General features: G+C 40.3%; 1 protein-coding gene across 1 annotated transcript in view; it reads right to left on the bottom strand.

Moving 5' to 3' along the window:
* Nucleotides 1-1,295: 1,295 nt before the first annotated feature.
* The window catches only part of xpo1a (exportin 1 a), a 31,215-nt gene continuing 14,043 nt past the window's right edge, over nt 1,296-18,467 (bottom strand). The window contains exons 13-25 of the mRNA XM_079679481.1: nt 17,510-17,648; nt 14,466-14,647; nt 12,777-12,933; nt 10,620-10,783; nt 8,499-8,633; nt 7,892-8,075; nt 6,894-7,000; nt 6,435-6,629; nt 6,026-6,194; nt 5,412-5,546; nt 4,637-4,796; nt 3,397-3,493; nt 1,296-2,200 (exon numbers count right to left, since the gene is read on the bottom strand). Of these exons, the coding sequence (XP_079535607.1) occupies nt 2,054-2,200; nt 3,397-3,493; nt 4,637-4,796; nt 5,412-5,546; nt 6,026-6,194; nt 6,435-6,629; nt 6,894-7,000; nt 7,892-8,075; nt 8,499-8,633; nt 10,620-10,783; nt 12,777-12,933; nt 14,466-14,647; nt 17,510-17,648 (1,971 nt within the window). The 3' untranslated portion in view covers nt 1,296-2,053. The remainder of the gene's footprint in view (nt 2,201-3,396; nt 3,494-4,636; nt 4,797-5,411; nt 5,547-6,025; nt 6,195-6,434; nt 6,630-6,893; nt 7,001-7,891; nt 8,076-8,498; nt 8,634-10,619; nt 10,784-12,776; nt 12,934-14,465; nt 14,648-17,509; nt 17,649-18,467) is intronic.

Genomic DNA, 18,467 nt, shown 5'->3' with positions numbered 1-18,467 from the left:
TAGTGGAGTAAAAGTATGAACAAAAATGGAAATATTAAAATGCAAGGCGCTCTAATAATACTAACGAACAGTACTTAAGGAAGTGTACTTAGTTACTTTCCTCCTCTGATAATGAGCAATAACTTATTTTTTCAATTATTCTCAAATAATTCTGATTCAAAGACCTGTTATACAAGATATGTTGTCGTGCTACTACAGGCTATTATCATAGATCTGATGCAACCATGCAATATTACACAAATAGCATATTTATTATTCTATATAATTGAATTATTTCCTGCACTTTATTTTTGTTATTTTATGTAGGATGTATGAATCATATAGTGTATATATAAAGGTATGAATGTATGGACACGTGTGGCGCAGTGGGTAGTGCGTTGATGTTCGGATCAGGGGAGCAGTTTCAAACCATAGGTTCAAACCTATGGTAAAAGCGTCTAACAAGTGACATGTAATGAATGCGGCTTGTCTTCCTGAAGTCAAATGTAAGACCTTTTGGCTTTTTTAAGATCCTTTCCATACATTTTAAGACCTCATCGCCACTTTGAGTTTTAACAGGTTACATTGGCGAGTCGCGACACACTTTACCTCACATTTACTATATACGGTATTGATTGTCCTTCCTCCTTATCTTCCAACCATTTGGACGCAAACTTGCATTTCCCCATAACGATGTTGTTTAACAACCGGCGTAAACGGACCTCCGCGCGCTATCAAGCAGTGAGCGTGCGATGTCCTCTTCAGATGACGTCACATCCAACGGGATGCCATAAATAAACTACACATAATCACACTACACACCTACGCAATGATTACATTCAAGCAGACTGTAGAATACAACCTCTTTGGACAATTTATATACTTATTGAAAACAAGCTACAAAATGCAACCCTTTGGAAAATGCCGTTTAATACTTTTTAATAGGCTTCATTTTCGCTAAATTGATTGATCAACTTTTAATACTTTTTAAGACCCCGTGGACACCCTGATAGTAACATCTGTATATATAACAAGTAGTTTAGTGTCGAACTGGGAACAAATATCTGATGTATAAAAGGTCTGTTTAACTGTGGTCAGGTGTGACTGCTCTGTAATGCCAGAGTTTGGAAACCATTTCCTCTAAAAAAGGTAAATATATTCATCACCAGCCAAGCTGAACGTCACAGTTTCCAGAGATTTAAGAATAAACGTCATTTGCAATAACCCTTCAGATCCTGGCAGCACGAGTTGTGACATCCTCCAAGTTTTCCATAAACTCCAGAGCTTTGGGAAAGAAGAAATCAGACGCGTTTTTTTTTTGTAAAAATAGCCAACTTTATATTCTCAGAGTACTAAGACAGCTTTACAAACAGGATGATATGCACGCAGCCTTCCTTCTCATCCAAACGCAGAGCGGTCCAACTGAAGCTCCGACTCGATCAGAGCCAGAGTATAAGAAAAAGAAAATGATAAACACACTGACAAACCAAAACAAGACAACAAAGGAAGCAAGGAAGTCAACGTTTACTCCTTGAGCATCACATTCGTCCTGCACCATGCACATGGCACTTCAGAGCAATCTGTCATCTAACCATCGCAAGTGTTCCAACATTATATATTACATATTAACAAAAAGGAGAGGAGGTGAGTTGATGTGGTGAAGAGGGAGTTAAAATAACCTTACATTCTTTCAACTTCATGCAGGTGTAGAAGAACCGTAATGGCCAAACATAAATCTTTTAATGAGCAAAACAATTAGCAAAAGATGGCATGTTACACAAACAAAAAAATCTTTGTATAAAATAAGTTTGTAGGAAAAACAAAAGAATCCGCGCCGGGGTTAAGAGGAGGGGGTCAGGGGGGGACGAGTCTCATTTACATATTGACATTGATTTGGTCGACGTACAACCGAGTGCTGGGGTCCTTCCTCTGGCCCCTCATTCTCTTTTTCAAACACACACACTCGCACACAAACACACTTGAAAAGAAAACTATCAACAGGAAGCGTCCGTGCTCTCTTGTGACTCTTTCCCCCGTCCAGAGCTGTTTCTGTTCACGCTGCTGCTGCTGCTGCTCAGTCGCACATCTCCTCCGGGATCTCGTGAGGGTTGAGGATGCCGGGCACCGACATCTGCAGCTTGTGTTTCTCCTCCTGGGCCTGGCGCAGAGACGTTTCCCTCTCCTCCAGGAACAGGTCTGTCGTGTCCTCGCCAGCAAACTCCTGCAGGACCACACAGGCAGAGGCTCAGCAGAGGCAACAACACCACCGGGCTTTAGCTTTCTCACAGAGAGCGCCACTACTTTTCTCTGCTTTCAAACATTCAAATAATCCGTGAACAGGTATCAACTCGATCAAAGCTGATTATACTTAATGTATTAATGTGTCGGCATTTACAGACATAGACAACTAGAGAGGCGAAGTCCCTCCCTTTCCGGGGGAGCTCCATGAGACCTTATTTCTGAAAATGTATGTATTGAAGTCAATGGAGAGAGAAAGATTATCTTTCGACCCCGTTTGAATTGTGCCACGAATTACACATGTGATGTTTGTCAATTTAAAAGATAATTTTGAAAAATATGTGTCGTAAAACTGTGAAGTAGCACATTTTTTTGTGTGAAACGCTCAATGAACTACATCTCCCGTCTCGCACCACACACCCAGACGGCCGTCACGTTGGAACATTTCACTTCTTTCTTTCAGAATGAGGCGGAAAGTATTAAAAGAGGTGAAAATCAGTCCAAGTCTGGGCATGTTGAGAGCTGTACATACACACAAGGGGAGTTAGTCGGTTCCGTAAGAGCCAGCATGCGGGACCGGGATTCTGGGATTTGTAGTCTTTCTAGTTGCGTATTTTTCATAGTCTTATATTTCAACAGTTTTACGACAAACTGTGACTTTTTTTTACATGGAAATTATTTTTTAAGATTGACAAACATCCTATGTGTAATTCGTGTTACGATTCAAACGGGGTCGAAAGATAAGTTTTCTCTTTCCATTGACTTAAATACATTATTTTTCTGAAATAAGGTCCGATGGAGGTCACCGGAAAGGGAGGGACTTCGCCTCTCTATGGTGATGTCCCTGGGCTTCTATAATCGGGCCAAATAGCTGTTTTCTATTTATGTTTAGATTTTGATAGAACTTTAATTGAAGATGTTTCCTGATTTTACTTAATTGCTTTGACTCTTATCAATATGCTTTATTACTAAATACAGAACACATCATTAAAGCTCTTCAAGGCTCCTAAAGCAACATCACCAGACACAAATTGTACTATATATGTAATTGGGTAAACATAACTTTAATTGAGCTGTGACACAGTTTAGATTCACTTGTCAGTTTACTTTATGGCATCATTTTCATGAATGACATCCCGTTTTCAGATGCAGGTATTAATCATTTACTCCAACACTCACTTTGATCTGCACGAGGAAGTCCCTCAGGTGCTCCTTGAAGGCGGGGATGTCTTGATTCAGGCTGAACAGACCCGTCACAAACACCTTCACCTGGGCGCTGCACACGAGAAATAATAATGAATTAGTCGCTTGTCTACAGACGGCACAGCATGAAGGTGGACGAAGTAACAGAAACAGCCGTCACAGGGAATCCTCAATAAATAATATGAACCCTCAATAACCGCAATATAGAGAGCTGATTTATGGGTTCATTGTTTAGTCTATAACAAGTCAGAGAATAGATTAAAAAATACCATCCACGTTTCTCAAAGTTCTTTGCATTCACTACCAGGGACCTACGAATATTCAGTTTAATATGATATCATACAGGGAGAAAATAAATCACTTTAATGCTTAATTGAGGAACAGCTTTAGTAGATTATATTTTTATCAATCGGCGTATCATTGCAGTTCTAGACTATAAAACACAAGTGCCATATTAACATGTGTTCATCGTTTTGTTGAACAAAGACATTCTCAGCCTTTTTATTCTGCAGAAATCAAAGTCTACGAGGTCAACGTTGAGGATGGAAATGGAGTTTGAAAGTGCTGAATCACTTCTGCACCCTTTACTTTGAATCAGTGTTACATGCATAGTGGTCTACTGAAGCTCAAGTGGCTGAAAACGCCTCAAGTCATTACGTGTTTGATCTCAATGAACTTGTGGATTTGAGAACAAACTGCCCAAATCGTGCACGTCCGCTGAAACACTTCCTATTTTTAAATCCCGACTAAAAACGCACTTTTAATTGAGCTGCCCATACTCACACTACAGTATGCCTTTTCAGTCGTTTATTCTGTACCTGCTGTGTTTATTTTATTTCATTATCTTTGCTTTTTATGCCTGTTTTTAAATGCCTTTTTAATAATGTATTTATGCTGTATTTGTTCTTAAATGTCTTTTGCTTTTAATCTGTAAAGCACTTTGAATCGCCACGTGCTGAAAAGTGCTATATAAATAAAATTGCCTTGCGTGAAACTTATTTTCCGGGAAAAAGCTCTGAATATTTGGCAACAATAACCAAAGCACAGTCTTCTCATGTTGACTCACTTCTACAGCCTTCGCTTAAGTGGCTGAAAATATCTCACTTGTTATATTTTCGATCTAAATGCATTGGAGTAAAACCTTCCACTAAAATGCAGACGTTAGGCAAAGCTCAGTCTGCTCGTGTACTCTCAGTGTGGTGTGAGAGAGACTCACTCCTGCAGATGAGGGAAGGCGGTCTTCAGCAGGTTGGCGATGTACTCCTGCACGTGCGCCTGGTTGTTTGTGGGGCTGGAGGCGCTCAGAGCCACGCTGACCTTCCCCTCTTCCACCAGGTTGAACATGTAGGCCAGGATGGTGGCGTGCATCGTCAGCCCTAAAGACAGCAAGAGGGTCACTTCATTATTCATGTGGATAGTATGTTTAAGAAAACAGGGCTCTAAAACCGGACAGAGGAACAGCTGACATCAGAATCTATTTCACCAAATAAGTCATTCATGTAATGAGCAGCTCCACCTTAATCCTGCAAAGAGGATAACTTCATTATTCATGTGGTTTTAATTTACATTATTTAATTTCATAATCTCTTCTTGTACATATCAATTTCTATTGACATGTATATAGACTTTTTGCACTACTTTTTATTTTGTATTTTATTATATATGTTGCATCGTTGGAGGAGCTCAGGTCAGAAGAATTTCATTGCCATTTCTACACTTTAGCTTTGTGCATATGCAAACTTTTGAATCTTGGGTAGTATGTTTAACGAAACAGGTCTTTAAAATCTGTGAAAGCCCACAGAGAAACAGCTGACGTCAGAATCTATTTCACCAATAAAGTAATTAATGGAACGAGTAGCTCCGCCACCAGAAAACAGGAACTGAAACCGATTGAACCGGTATGTTCACCTGTTGCAAAATCATTTCTTGGGAGTGTTTTTGAATGCTTCAAACCTCTAGAGCCTAAACAACCTTACAGTCAGTGTACAGACCTGCAGTGTGAGAGGTGTCGGTGACCACAGAGAAGATGTGCTGCAGGATGTCACAGAAGTACGTCTGGTAGAAGCTCTGCGCGGCCGCCTCCTCTCCAGAGACGTTCTGCAGGAGAGTGTAGAGGATCTGGAGACCTGGGGATGAGATAAGGTAACAAACGATGAGTATAGATATGGTAACTCTAATGTACAATGCCGTGTCTTTTTATGCAGCTGCAACGCAAACATTGCCCAAATTGGGATCAATAAAGTACTTCTTATTTTATAAAAATGTATTTACCCCCGTAGGAAAATGCAGGTTTCTGAAATAAAATGTTTCAGCTGCAACTTAGGAGTTTCTCTTTTGTCTTTCTTAACTATACAAGTCTGATTCATCTAAGCTCAATGTTTAAATAATAGCAAATCAAGTAGGTTTCGTTACAAATTACAGGCTTACATTTCTTATATTTCTATTAAAATAGTGAAATAATTTAGCTTGCTGAGAAAAAGCAGCTCTAAACTGACAAATCCATCGTGTAGCCGAATTCATAAATCCACATTTTTTAGACTTTGACACGTTTTTAGGGTTTCTACATTTGTGTGAACACCATATACGAAGAGATGAGATGACTGACCTGTGTCGGCCACGTTCCTCATGGTGTGTTTGAAGGCCCAGATGATGGAGTCCAGGATGAGTTTGAACTGAGCCGGGGCGATGGAGAGGAAGGCGGGGAAACACTGCGAGGTGGCGGCTTGAAGAAGGTAGAAGAAGTGTGTTCTGTGTTCGGGGAACTCTTCAAAGTCCTGAAGGCACGGGAGGGAAAGCAAGACATTCATTATTACGGGAAATGGACTGTTCTTATAAAGCGCGTCTGTCTGTCTGTCTGTCTGTCTGTCTGTCTGTACACACACCCACACCCACCCACCCACCCACACACACACACACACCACCCCCCCCCCCCCCCCCCTCAGATCGCCCGCTCTGATCAGGTGAGATTTAAGCAGGTCATGTTTTATTTATTTTATTAAATCGCTCAAACCGACCTTGTTGATCATGTTCAAAGTGCACTCGAAGACAGCGTCGAAGATTTTGGGGATTTCTCCCGTCAGGTGGGATCCCAGCTTGTTGACGATGGTTGCCATGGTGCTGAGGACCTCAGGCTCCCGGGCGGCGGCGACGTTCCTCTGATAGTCGATGAGCACCGCCTCCAGCAGGGGGGGCACGAAGTTCTCTCCCACCTGGAGCACAAAAACAAACAGGAAGGTTACCTTGGTTACCTTTCATAAAGTGGCCAAATTCTGATCAGCTCATTTTCAGACAGGCTTTTATATAAATGGATCAGGACGAAAAGAGAGCGATATTTTTCAGATTGTTTTTGTTACGAGAAGGAACTCTGAAGATTTTCCACATTTGGCTGAAGGAGCAACTCTCAATAAAACACATATTTAAAACCTTCTTCCAGGACAGGATCAACATGGAAAACTGAAGATAAGCCAACTCACCATCTGAGGGTCGTTGGAGCGACTGACCCAGCCCGAGATCAGCTTCAGAGTTTCTCTCTTCACCGTCCTCATGCTCCTGATCAGAGGCTGCTTGGTCACCATCTCGCCTGTACAACATGTTCAAAGAGAGTTATTCAGACATGCTTTAAAAAGGTCCCCTATGGCAGGGGTTCCCAAACTTTTCAGCCTGCGACCCCCAAAATAACAGTGCCAGAGACTGGCGACCCCCCTTAATCAATTTTTTTTTATTATATATATATATATATATTTTTTTAATTTTCCATTTTTATTTTGTAATCATCTCACGACCCCCTCTCGGGGTCTCGCGACCCCCGGGAACCCCTGCCCTATGGTACTGTGTTTCATCAATATATTACAGGTCTCAGATATATCCACCTCTGTTTCAGCCCTGTTTCCAAAGTGCTGATTCTCTGTCTGTTACTTTAGGTGAAAATAAGGAGCCCCTCCCCACGCCCCTCTGAGAGACATTTGGTTACAAAGAACTCAATGTTGCTCTAAGAGGAGATTCAGGTGATAAGGGGGGGGGGGGGGGGCAAAACATCGTTATGACTTCATAAAGTGGCCAAAATCTGATCAGCTCATTTTCAGACAGGTTTTTATAGAAATGGATCAGGACAAAAAGAGAGAGAATCTTTGTTCCTGAAACTTTCAGAGTCTCTTTACACAGAGAGGACATGATGTAGAAGAGACATGGAGAAGGGGGGACACATGTTGATGTAGAAGAGACATGGAGAAGAGGATTTTGCATAATAGGTGACCTTTAACACATGCATTAAGTAAACATAAGAAATGTGCTTTTGGCTCGAGAATAAGAAACATTTCTTGGCGCACTGAATATATATTCAGTGCAGCCATCTGGAAAAGAGCCCGAGTCTTTAATCTGCTCGTAAAAGCTGCAGGTCTCATCTTGGTTTAATTCAATCTTGTATTTATAAAAGCTTACAGACATCTTGCGTTTACAATAAAGAACTTCTTACCGTTGGTCTGGACAGCTGAGGAGATGTTCTCACTCAGACACTTGTAGACGTTGAGCATGTCCAGGTAGATCCGCCCCAGCTGCACGACGAACGGGTGGCCCACGGCTTTACAGGCGCGCACGTTGGTCTTCAGGATGCTGCCCAGCTGACGCACCGTCTCCGCGTCCTTCAGGATGTCCACGTTCTGCAGAACAACGTTAGCAAGTTAGCATAAGTAGCATCAGAATCAGAAATCCTTTTATTCGTCCCACAAAGGGGAAATTGACATTGTTACAGCAAAATATAGATGGGGACGTAACAAGAAGAACATCATTATATAAAAGGCATTCACATAGTATTTAAAATACTTTTTAAAAAAAAATACATTTTTATTGTACAAGATAAGACAGCTTGTGAATAACAAAGGCATCCATTGTGGGCTGTGGTTTGTTGTCATGAGAGATGACGGAAATTCATGCTGTCTTTATTGTTCCAAAAGGATTTTTAAAAAGTGAGACTAAAAATAATAATATGTGCAATTTTAATTTAAAAAATTTTTAATACCCAGGGAATATTATTTCAGTTTAGTTTTCATTCACTTATATATATTTTTATTTGATTTCCTCACCTTGGTGGCCTGCTGGATGATGCTGTCCCACACCTGGTTGGGCAGCAGCATGTACTTCTCGATCAGAAGCTCCTGAACCGCCTGGTCTGTCTGAGCGGCGATCATGTAGCCGACCGCCTCGTAAAACGTGTGCACCTGCAGAGACGAGGACCAGAGTTTATTTCACAGAGCATCGAGGAAACATCTTATTGCAAACATGTTCATATGTCACCGGAAAAGTCTTAAATAAAAAAAAATAATGAAAACTCTAATAGTGTCTTTGCCAAAAGTGGGAAGTATTGGAGTACAAATACTTCGTTACTGTACTGAAGTACATCTTTCTGGTATCAGTGCTTTACTCCACTACTTATTTTTCTGATTACTTTTTACTTTGACTTCTTACATTTTGAACACAAATACCTGTACTTTCTACTTCTTACATGTTGAACACAAATACCTGTACTTTCTACTTTTTACATTTTCCAAACATTTTCAGCATGGAAACATTCATTAGCTAACAATGACATTATTGTTCTATTAATGTAAAGGGAGGTCAGGTACTCTTTAAAACAGCTGCTAGTTATGGGTACTTTTTACTGAAGCACATTTAGAAGCCCATACTTCTTTACTTTTACTTGAGTAAAGAACAGGGTTCTTGCAGGTTTCACCAACTCAAATTTAAGACTTTTTTAGACCACTTTGAATAGAATTTAAGACCTATTTCACGGCAAGAAAGTATGAAGACAAATTGCTATGAAAGAAGAAATACGTCCCATAATTACTTTCAAATTAAATGTATTCAAACCTAAACGTCGTCGCCCGGAGGTCCCCCGATGTTGTTGTGGGAGCTGCTGCACTAGCTAACGCTACATTTGCAAAAAAAACCGCTACATTTCTTTGCAAAAGGTGCAGCGGGCTTCAAACACGTTCCCCTCCACTGGTTTCAACCAAGCACTACATTTGATGTTTTCCAACCAAATACGGTTGAACTTAGACTTCCCCATATTTATTTGTAAGTAGATTCGAAGATACTAGGGCTGTACCCGAATATTCAAATATTCGTTTGTTGGCCAACTATTCGGGTTTCAATTTATTTAAATAAAAAAAAAAAAAAAGTTTTTCAAAAATATTATTTTATTTTCTAAATGTATGCTATTGATAACGGCGAATTGCCATATTCTTATACTATATTTATACTTTTGAATTGCACTGTTAAAATGCGGAAATATATACAATCTCAGCCTGTGCTCCTGACATCGTGTTCACTCACAGTCACGAACGCAAACGGCACGCTTCACCTCGTTTCACCTCGTTTCACCTCGTTTCACCCACAAAATGCCGAAGACTTCAGCTGTGTGGGACCATTTTAAATTGGACGCCGGTAAGAAGAATATGTGCCAAATATGCGATAAGAAACTGGCCTACCACGGTGGCACAACAACTCTGAAAAGTCACCTGGATGCTGTAAGTAGTAGCCTAGCTTAGCTTAGCTGTTGTCAAGTTGCCATGATGAAGCTGCTTTATCCGCCGTTTAAACAGTAACGTTACACATGATAAAAACGTGTACTTACTTTGCTTGGAAAATAGTGGCAAGCAAGCAACCGAATTGTTTTTTAAATTAGTTTTTTTTATTTTATCCGAATAGTGAAAATAATAGGAGTAATGTGGGAACATCTGGGGCGAAGGCAATGGCATAAAGTTGAGTAGCTCAGCCTAATAATGACTTGTGCAACACATCCCAGCCATCAACATCCTCAACAACAATACAGCAGACCCTACAGTTACCCTACAGAGGACACATTTAGTTTTAATGTTTGCGAGTACTGAGACAATAAATAAATATAAATTGTAATAGTATGCTCTTTCTGCGCTTCTGCTTAACAGCGTGTTGTCAGGTGTCTCGGATTCTGAGCGTGTTATGAAACCTTTTTTAAAAAAAAATACAAATCTCTCCGCACCGAATATTCGCTGCTGATTACTACCGAATATCCGGAGCCCGAAAAATGGTATTCGGGACAGCCCTAGAAGATACCAGAGTTTAGCTGAAGCTCGGTTGCTAGGTTACTAGCTGAGTATCTGCACTTCTACTTGAGTAAAGGATGTGTACTTTTGCCCTCTCTGGTCTTTCCTGACGGTACTGACCTGCTGTGGCTGCAGGTCGCAGATGATGGTGTTGATGTTGTTGAGGATCTCGTCGATGAAGGGCATCACCTCTCCAACCTGGACCTGAACAAAATGACGCCGGCACTTCTGGGCGATCTTGATGAAGGTGTCACACGCCATGTCCTGCACTCCATCGTGGGTCTCTGTGGGACGAGGAGAAAGATCAGGATGAGTTAAACACAACTTAAGTTACTGTAGCACTTAGAGAAAGTATACATTTTGAATCTTCAGGTCTGTAGGATTCATTTTTTTGGGGTGTGGTAATAAACCAGTATTTGCAATAACCCCGACATTGAAAATGGTTTATAAATGATGATACACATGAAAATATCGTCTGTGATCAGTTCATCGGTTTGCCTTTTCACAGTCCTTAAGTGTAATTGTTTTTTTTAACGCTTTCTTAAAGTTACGTGACTTGTTCCAACAACTTGTACAGATGAATTGGACTTAAGATGTGTTATAATAGATATCCCAATAAAACGGCTGTTGCAAGTTCTTTTGGCCGATATAATTGTGTGGCGAAAACATAATAACTTTACAACCCTACTCTAAATCTAAAAGTGTAACCAGTTAGATTTGAGACTTAAAGTTAAAATATAGAAGCATTTAGTGAACGTTTTTTGTTTTTGGGCAGCAAAAAAAGAGACAACAAATACTAAAGATACATTTAAGTGATTGCATTACTTTTTTTTTTACTTAACATTTTTTTATACATGTCAAAATAATATTGTTGTTTTGAGTTCTTTTGGCGGCTATAATTCGTTTTGAGAAAATCTGATATTGTGACAGCCCTACTCTAAACTTTATTTTTTATAATCTTTGTTTATTGTCAAACAAAAATTGGAAGGAATGACGTAGTGTTCATTTTGTTGACTAAAACTATGACGAAATATGTTCGTCAACGACCTTTTTCCCCCATGACTAAAACGAGACGGCACCGACGGCAGTAAACAATAACTGTAACGAAATCAACATGCATTATCGTTGACAAAAGCGATGAGACGAACATTTTGTTTACTAAATAAAAACTGTCTTTACTTTCGTTAACGAAAAAGGAGGAGACGAAATATTATCAAAGATAACGTTACATCTCTGATAGTCAGTTATTCTCCCAGCGGTTCCATTTCCGGTGCTGCGGCTGGGTAGCAGCTGTGTGTCTGTGCTGCGCGCGGCGGTACATTTGAATTACACCGGGCAGCGGCACACTGTGAACTGTCAGGAAGACTCGGATCTAACGAACCTTATTTAACAGAAAGGAAAATGGCAACAACAGGGCTTGGGGACAGTGGTCGTGTTAACCGAATATCCCCCCCCCCCCTCAGCGCGAGCGAGTGACGAGTTGTGTACAGACCCGACGGGTAATAAATGGATTATGACGGAGATGTTACGATCCTGTCTGTCAAAATGACTGACAACGAAAAAGTCTAAAGCCACCACTGCTTGGGAGAAATAAACAATTTGATATTTGGGCCCATTTTCGCTACAATGACGCGGAGAAAAAATAGAATGCATTGTTTTATCAGAAGGGAAACAATGTGGCCATAACACAGCCGGTAAAAACACCACAAACCTGACCTGATACTCTCTACAGTCTGCAAAGCTGCTTTCTTAAATCATTCAACCTGTGGTTTTCATCAAATAAGGACAAGATATAATCTTATTGATAAAGAAGTTTGACTAAAATGACAAATTATTGGTTTTGGCTCGACTAGTTTGACTGAAATGTTCTATATAATCTAATGACTAAAAAAGACTCAAATGTCTACAGTTTTTTTCATTGACAAAAAGTAGACTAAAATAGTTAGTTGTCTTTGACTAAAATAAGACTAAAATGCTCAGACTTTTAGTCGACTAAAAGTTGACTAAATAAAAACAGGATGAATGTGACTAAAACTAACAAGGACGTTTGATACAGGAGTCAGGACTACAAATAAATTAAAAAATAGCTGACAAAATGAACACTAGAATGACGGAGTGGTTGGGATTTACTCTAAAATTATAAAGTGTGTAGCCACATAAACGAAAAATCATCATTCTAAGACTTCATAAAGCAGTGGATTTCTTATCCAAGGATTCAGAGAAAGATTTAAACAAAGAGATTGGATCTGATGTGTGGAGGGTTTGTTTGCTTCTCACCGTGCATGAACTCAAACAGCTTGTTGACGACGGTCTTGAGGAACTTCCAGTGAGCTCGGAGGAAGCGAGGATACTGACCCACGATGTACATGATGTTCGACGCTATGATGGCCTTGTTGTCTTTCCCTCTTTTCTGCTCACACAACCCCAGCAGGTCCTGAGGGAGAACACAGACATCGGTTAACCTTTCTCACACTTCAACACACACACATTACTGCTGTGAGTATAGTTGTTGCTTAGTAGTGCTGTAGCGATGCGTCGACTTCAAAATATCGTCGACGACATATTTCCTCGTCGACGCATCGCCACACACACGTGGGTCACCCAAAACAACAACAAGCAGTTTGCAATCGCACTTTAAACACTATGGAGACTGAAACGGCTACCACCTCCTCCTCACAGGATTGCGCACGAAGCCCTGCAAAAAGCCCCCAAACAAAAACATCTAGCCCTAGGTCTTTCAAATTGAATTTATTGAAATCTCCAATATCAACGTAAGAGCTTGCATAAACTTTATCGTTTACTTTCTCCGTCTTTATATGTAGATATTACTTTTCTCTTAATCTCCGTCATGTTGTTTCCATAGCAACAACAACTTCCTGTCAACAGCGCTACCTCTCCTTCAAAATAAAAGTATTCATAAATAGGAACAGCCCTAGTGTGTTGTGCAGCTTGAGTTCTGTGCACTTCGGTAGTGCTAACTATCTTATAGCTCTCCGTGCGGTTTGTTCGTGCTTGGTTGGTTAGTAGTTAATGTTAGCTACCTAGATAGCGGCGCCAGCTGTGTGTTAGTTAACGTTTGTCAGCATTTAATGTTGGATGGAATAGTAGCTAGTTTACGTCTGCAGAACACCGCTATCTAGCCGCTACTAACCCGGAACGAACAAACTGCACAGAGAGCTAACTCATGTTGTGGTCGTTTACGAGTCAAACATAACATTAGACTAACGTTAGTCAGCTTATAGTATCAATGTATGTCAACTAACGGAGCCAAGCAATGTCCAGGCCAGGGCTGCACGTAAGCTGGTGCGCAGTTGTCATGAATGAAGTAATGCTTTTTGGTATTTATTTGAGATACATTATGTTTTTTATAAATCGAACAAAAGAAAAGTAATCGTTAGATTAGTCGACTAATCGATGAAATAATCGGCCGATTAATCGTTTTCAAAATAATTGTTTCCCCCCCAGCACTATTGCTTAGGAGAAATGGGTAAGACATTTAGGATTGATTGAAATTAAAGCACACAGTTGAACTACAACGGAGACTCATTAGTTTCGGACAACATGACTAACTACGTTCTGCCTGTCGAGGGATACTGTTCAAATCAAATCAAACTTTATTTATAGCCCAATATCACAAAACACGTTTGTTTATAACCTATAAAGCCCACTGAGACAAACAACAACATTGTATACGATGGAGTTCGGCAAAATGAGACAGTGTGTGGAATACAAATAGAAATGACAAAATAAGATACAAGACAATAAAAATACATAAAACATTCAAATTAAATGACCATCAAAGTAAAATTAAATGAATACCATAAAATGCCAGCTCTAACTGAAGGCTTTGTTAAAAATGTAGGTCTTCAACGCACTCTTAAAGGGTTGGACACGCTCTGCCTCTCTGATTAAAACAGGAAGTTGGTTCCAGCCGATATATAATGCAACATTGTCAGCGTGACCCACCTTGATGACGGTGACCAGGAACCTCTTCTCGTCCTCCTCGTGCATCGCCCCGCTGATGGAGCCGATGGCCCAGCAGAGCATGTTCAGGTTCCTCCACGACCACTCGGTGCCGTTCACCTGGTTGTGCAGCTTCTCCGTCATGATGCGTTCAGTGTCAGCGTAGTCCAGATGGGTCAGATACACTGCAGACACAAAGAGGGACGCGGGTGAGTCCGAGGATACTTTTACAGCTTTTTCAGAACAACATTTGAGATGTTTAATAATAATAACAATACATTTGATTTAAGGCGCCTTTTATGACACCCACGGGCACTGTACAATTTGTTGAATATTCTAAGAGGTAAAAGCAACAGAACATGATAAAAACACAAACACATTATGGAGAAGACAATTCAAGTGGACACAACTGATAGGGACAGGTTATTCAGGGACTAAAAAAGTGTGTAAACTAGGGCTGAACGATATATCGTGTCGTGACGATAATCGCGGTATGCAGGATGCGCAATTTTTTTAAATTTAAATGTTTAGGACGTGCGATATTAAGTAGGCAAATTAACTCAAACACGTCATGTTACAATTATTTTGCTACTTGCTACAAAAGGAAAACTGGCGCGGCTCTCATGTCAGGGGTACTTGAGTGAGTGACAGCAAACCACTAATCATAATCACATCTCCAAAGCAAACGGACCTGGTAATAAACCTGTTTCTGATTCTGAAAAGGTTACAATCAAACATTTCCCTACTCACTTTTACTCTTCACTAACTAGGAGATACATCTAGCTTTTCTGTGTTTTTAGCTACTTAGCTAGATCACAGAATAATAGATTAAAACAGATCAGCGCCCTCATTTTCCCAGTGAACTTCAGTGTAAACCAGTGTTAATTTCAACCTTTTTTACATGACATGTTACTTGTTAGACGCTTTTATCCAAAGCGACTTACATACTCAATATTGTGGACAATCCCCACAGGAGCAATTTGGGGTGAAGTGTCTCAGGGACACAACGACATGCTAACTGCAGTGGGGTTTGAACCTGTGACCCCTTACATGAGTAAGACGAGACGATGACGAGCTAAAAACAGATTCTTTATAATAAAAACTTTGACGAAATGTATATTTAGTTTTCGTTGACTAAACGGGACTAAGGTGTTAATGGTGGACTATCGGACATTCAAAATGCAGGGTATTTCCCCAAGTGTCAGTCTTGTCTGTCAAAATGCATCTTACGTTTACGTTTACGCGGGGCCTAACTCTCTCTCTGTGTCTGTCTGTGTGCGGGGGGCGGGGCCTAACTCTCTCTCTCTGTGTGTCCGGGGGGCGGGGCCTAACTCTCTCTGGCCGTTTCTCAATCGAGAGGATTCTTGCTTGGTTGCACATGTCTTCCGAGTCACTTCCTTCAGAAGCTAGGCAATAATCCTTCCTGGCATTCGGAAAACGAAGAGTGGAACAGGCTAGCAAGTGTGCAGGTGTGCGTCATATGGGAGGGCCCGCCTTACATTTTCCACCACAGATTTGGGGAAATTGGTCTGTGCGCAAAGCATTGTGGGGATTTTAAGGACGCGAAGTCTACCCATGTGCAGCCTCGAAATTACCCCCAAACCAAGGACGCGGCCACGGTGGAATTAAAAGTATGCTGGAGCATCCTTGAAATATTGGCTTGGAAGCCAGTTTCCTCGAGATTGAGAAACGGCCTCTTTCTGTGTGTGGGGGGCGGGGCCTAACTCTGTCTGTGTGTGTGCGGGGCCTAACAGACACGCTGCAGCGGCGTGCACACAGATTTTTAAGAGTAGTAGTACCGTTAAAAGTAAATTGTTAAGAGAGTGAAATGTTGCTTTACAAATTTTAACACGTGATGCTGTCACCTTGATTCTAATTTCAGATTCCTGTATTTGCCTAACTGAATTGGTTTAAAGAGAGAAAACATTTTGATTAAAACTATGAAGGGTAGAAATGACTAAAATGTGACTAAAACTAATAACTAGGGGTGCACCGAACGGGAAATTCTTGGCCGAAACCGATACCGAAAATAGGAAACAGTTGGCCGAAAACCGAATGCCGAAAGGCCGAAAATGATTAATGGAAATATATATATATAGAAATATATATATATATAGAAATATATATATAGAAATATATAGAAATATATATATAGAAATATATATAATGTATACATGTTTACCAATGTTGTTCAGCTACCTGATTATGGAAAAAGACATGATTATGGCAAAACTTAACTTAAATAATAAATACTATTATGGGTCCATAAAACATTTATTCAGCACTTTTGAATGCACACAGTACATTAATTCCAAGTCAAGTGCATTTTCTTTTCTCTGTAGGATAACTACAACAAAGTGCATTCAGAACAAAGCCAAGGTGCTTTAAAATAAACATCTAGGCCAGTAGGCCTACAACAAAATAGTGTAAATAAAGGCTATAACAGCCAGGCCTTCAACAACAACAAATGCACCTATAAGTTTGGTAACCTAACATGTTGTTGTGATGACGTAATCAAAACGCGGCGACAAGCACGGCGCGCGACCATGCTCGCCGCTGGTTCACAGCCAACATGTCTGCCGCTTGGAGATATTTAAAAATATCAGAGAAAGAGGCGCGGATTGCGATTTGTAAAACGTGTTCAGCTGACATTTCTCGAGGGGGTGTAACTGCAAAGACTTTCACCACTTCAGGATTTCTCCACCACTTGAAATCAAAACACCCGGACAAATATGCGGAGTATGATCAACGTAACCCTGTTCTCTGACATTCCGTGATAAAGCCGAAAGGGCCTTTTTAACCATTTTCGGCGGCCGAATATTCGGTGCATCCCTACTAATAACCATTCGTTTAAAGATTAAATCAGAAATAGCCAACATTAACACTGGTGTAAACTAAATATGAGCCAATAAAGGAATCAGCAAACTGGAATAAAAATACAAATGTATTGAGTAGACGCTTTACAAATACATTCACACTACAGAGGAATCAAAAAGGGGCACTTTAAAAGCACAAAAACACATTTGTCAACACAGATATTAACGTACCGAGAGTCTCCCTCATGTTCTTGTAAAGGTTAATGGAGTCCGTGTCCTTCATGAACTCCCGCACCACCTCCCCCTGATCGTTCTCCACAATCAGCACCTCCTCTGGTTTGGCCATGCGGCTCACCATCAGCAAACGCACCTTCAGGGAGAGGGAGAGGGAGAGGGAGAGGGAGAGGGAGAGGAGATTAGGTGGATCTGAGAAACTGTGAGGTCCTTTTGAGAGCGTGACTAATCTTAATCTAAATCCATTACAGAAACATTATGTAGATTGCCAAATATTTGATGATTCAAAGCAAAAATGTCTCATTATCTGATTCCTGCTTCTATAAAGAGAATACTTGTTTGTTTTGGTCGATGAAGTTGAAGTCTGTGGTTTTGGACTATTGGTTTGACAAAATATAATTAACATTTGAGGAAATCCCATGCGGTATTTAGCAATTTTTTACATTTTAAAAAGACCAAACATTTTAAAGACCAAATGCTTTAACGTAAAATTGGTGTCATTTGTCAGCAGAGGGCAAAAGTCCACACATCCTTTACTCAAGTAGAAGTACAGATACTCGTGTTTAAAAATACTCCGACTTGAGTAAAGAAGTTTAGTCAGTACTTCTACTTTTATCAAAGTAAAGAGGCTTTGAAATGTACTTCAGTAAAAAGTACCCATAACTAGCAGCTGTTTTAAAGAGTACCTGACCTCCCTTTATATGAATAGAACAATAATGTCATTGTTAGCTAATGAATGTTTCCATGCTGACCAACGGCAACATGACAACGTTTTCATTGGTCCCTCTTCTTTAGAGAAGACCAGGAAATGATGGATACACGGATCGTGTTCAAATCAATAGGCACGCAATGACTCTAAATAATAATGATCACGCCACCAAACACACATTCAGACTAAAGGAACCAGCCTGTTTGGAAAATGAGAGAAGTAGAAAGTACAGGTATTTGTGTTCAA

Source organism: Notothenia rossii, assembly GCF_949606895.1.
Source record: "Notothenia rossii genome assembly, chromosome: 1".
In the NCBI taxonomy this organism is placed as follows: Eukaryota; Metazoa; Chordata; class Actinopteri; order Perciformes; family Nototheniidae; genus Notothenia; species Notothenia rossii.
This window is presented reverse-complemented; position numbering and strand designations above follow the sequence as displayed.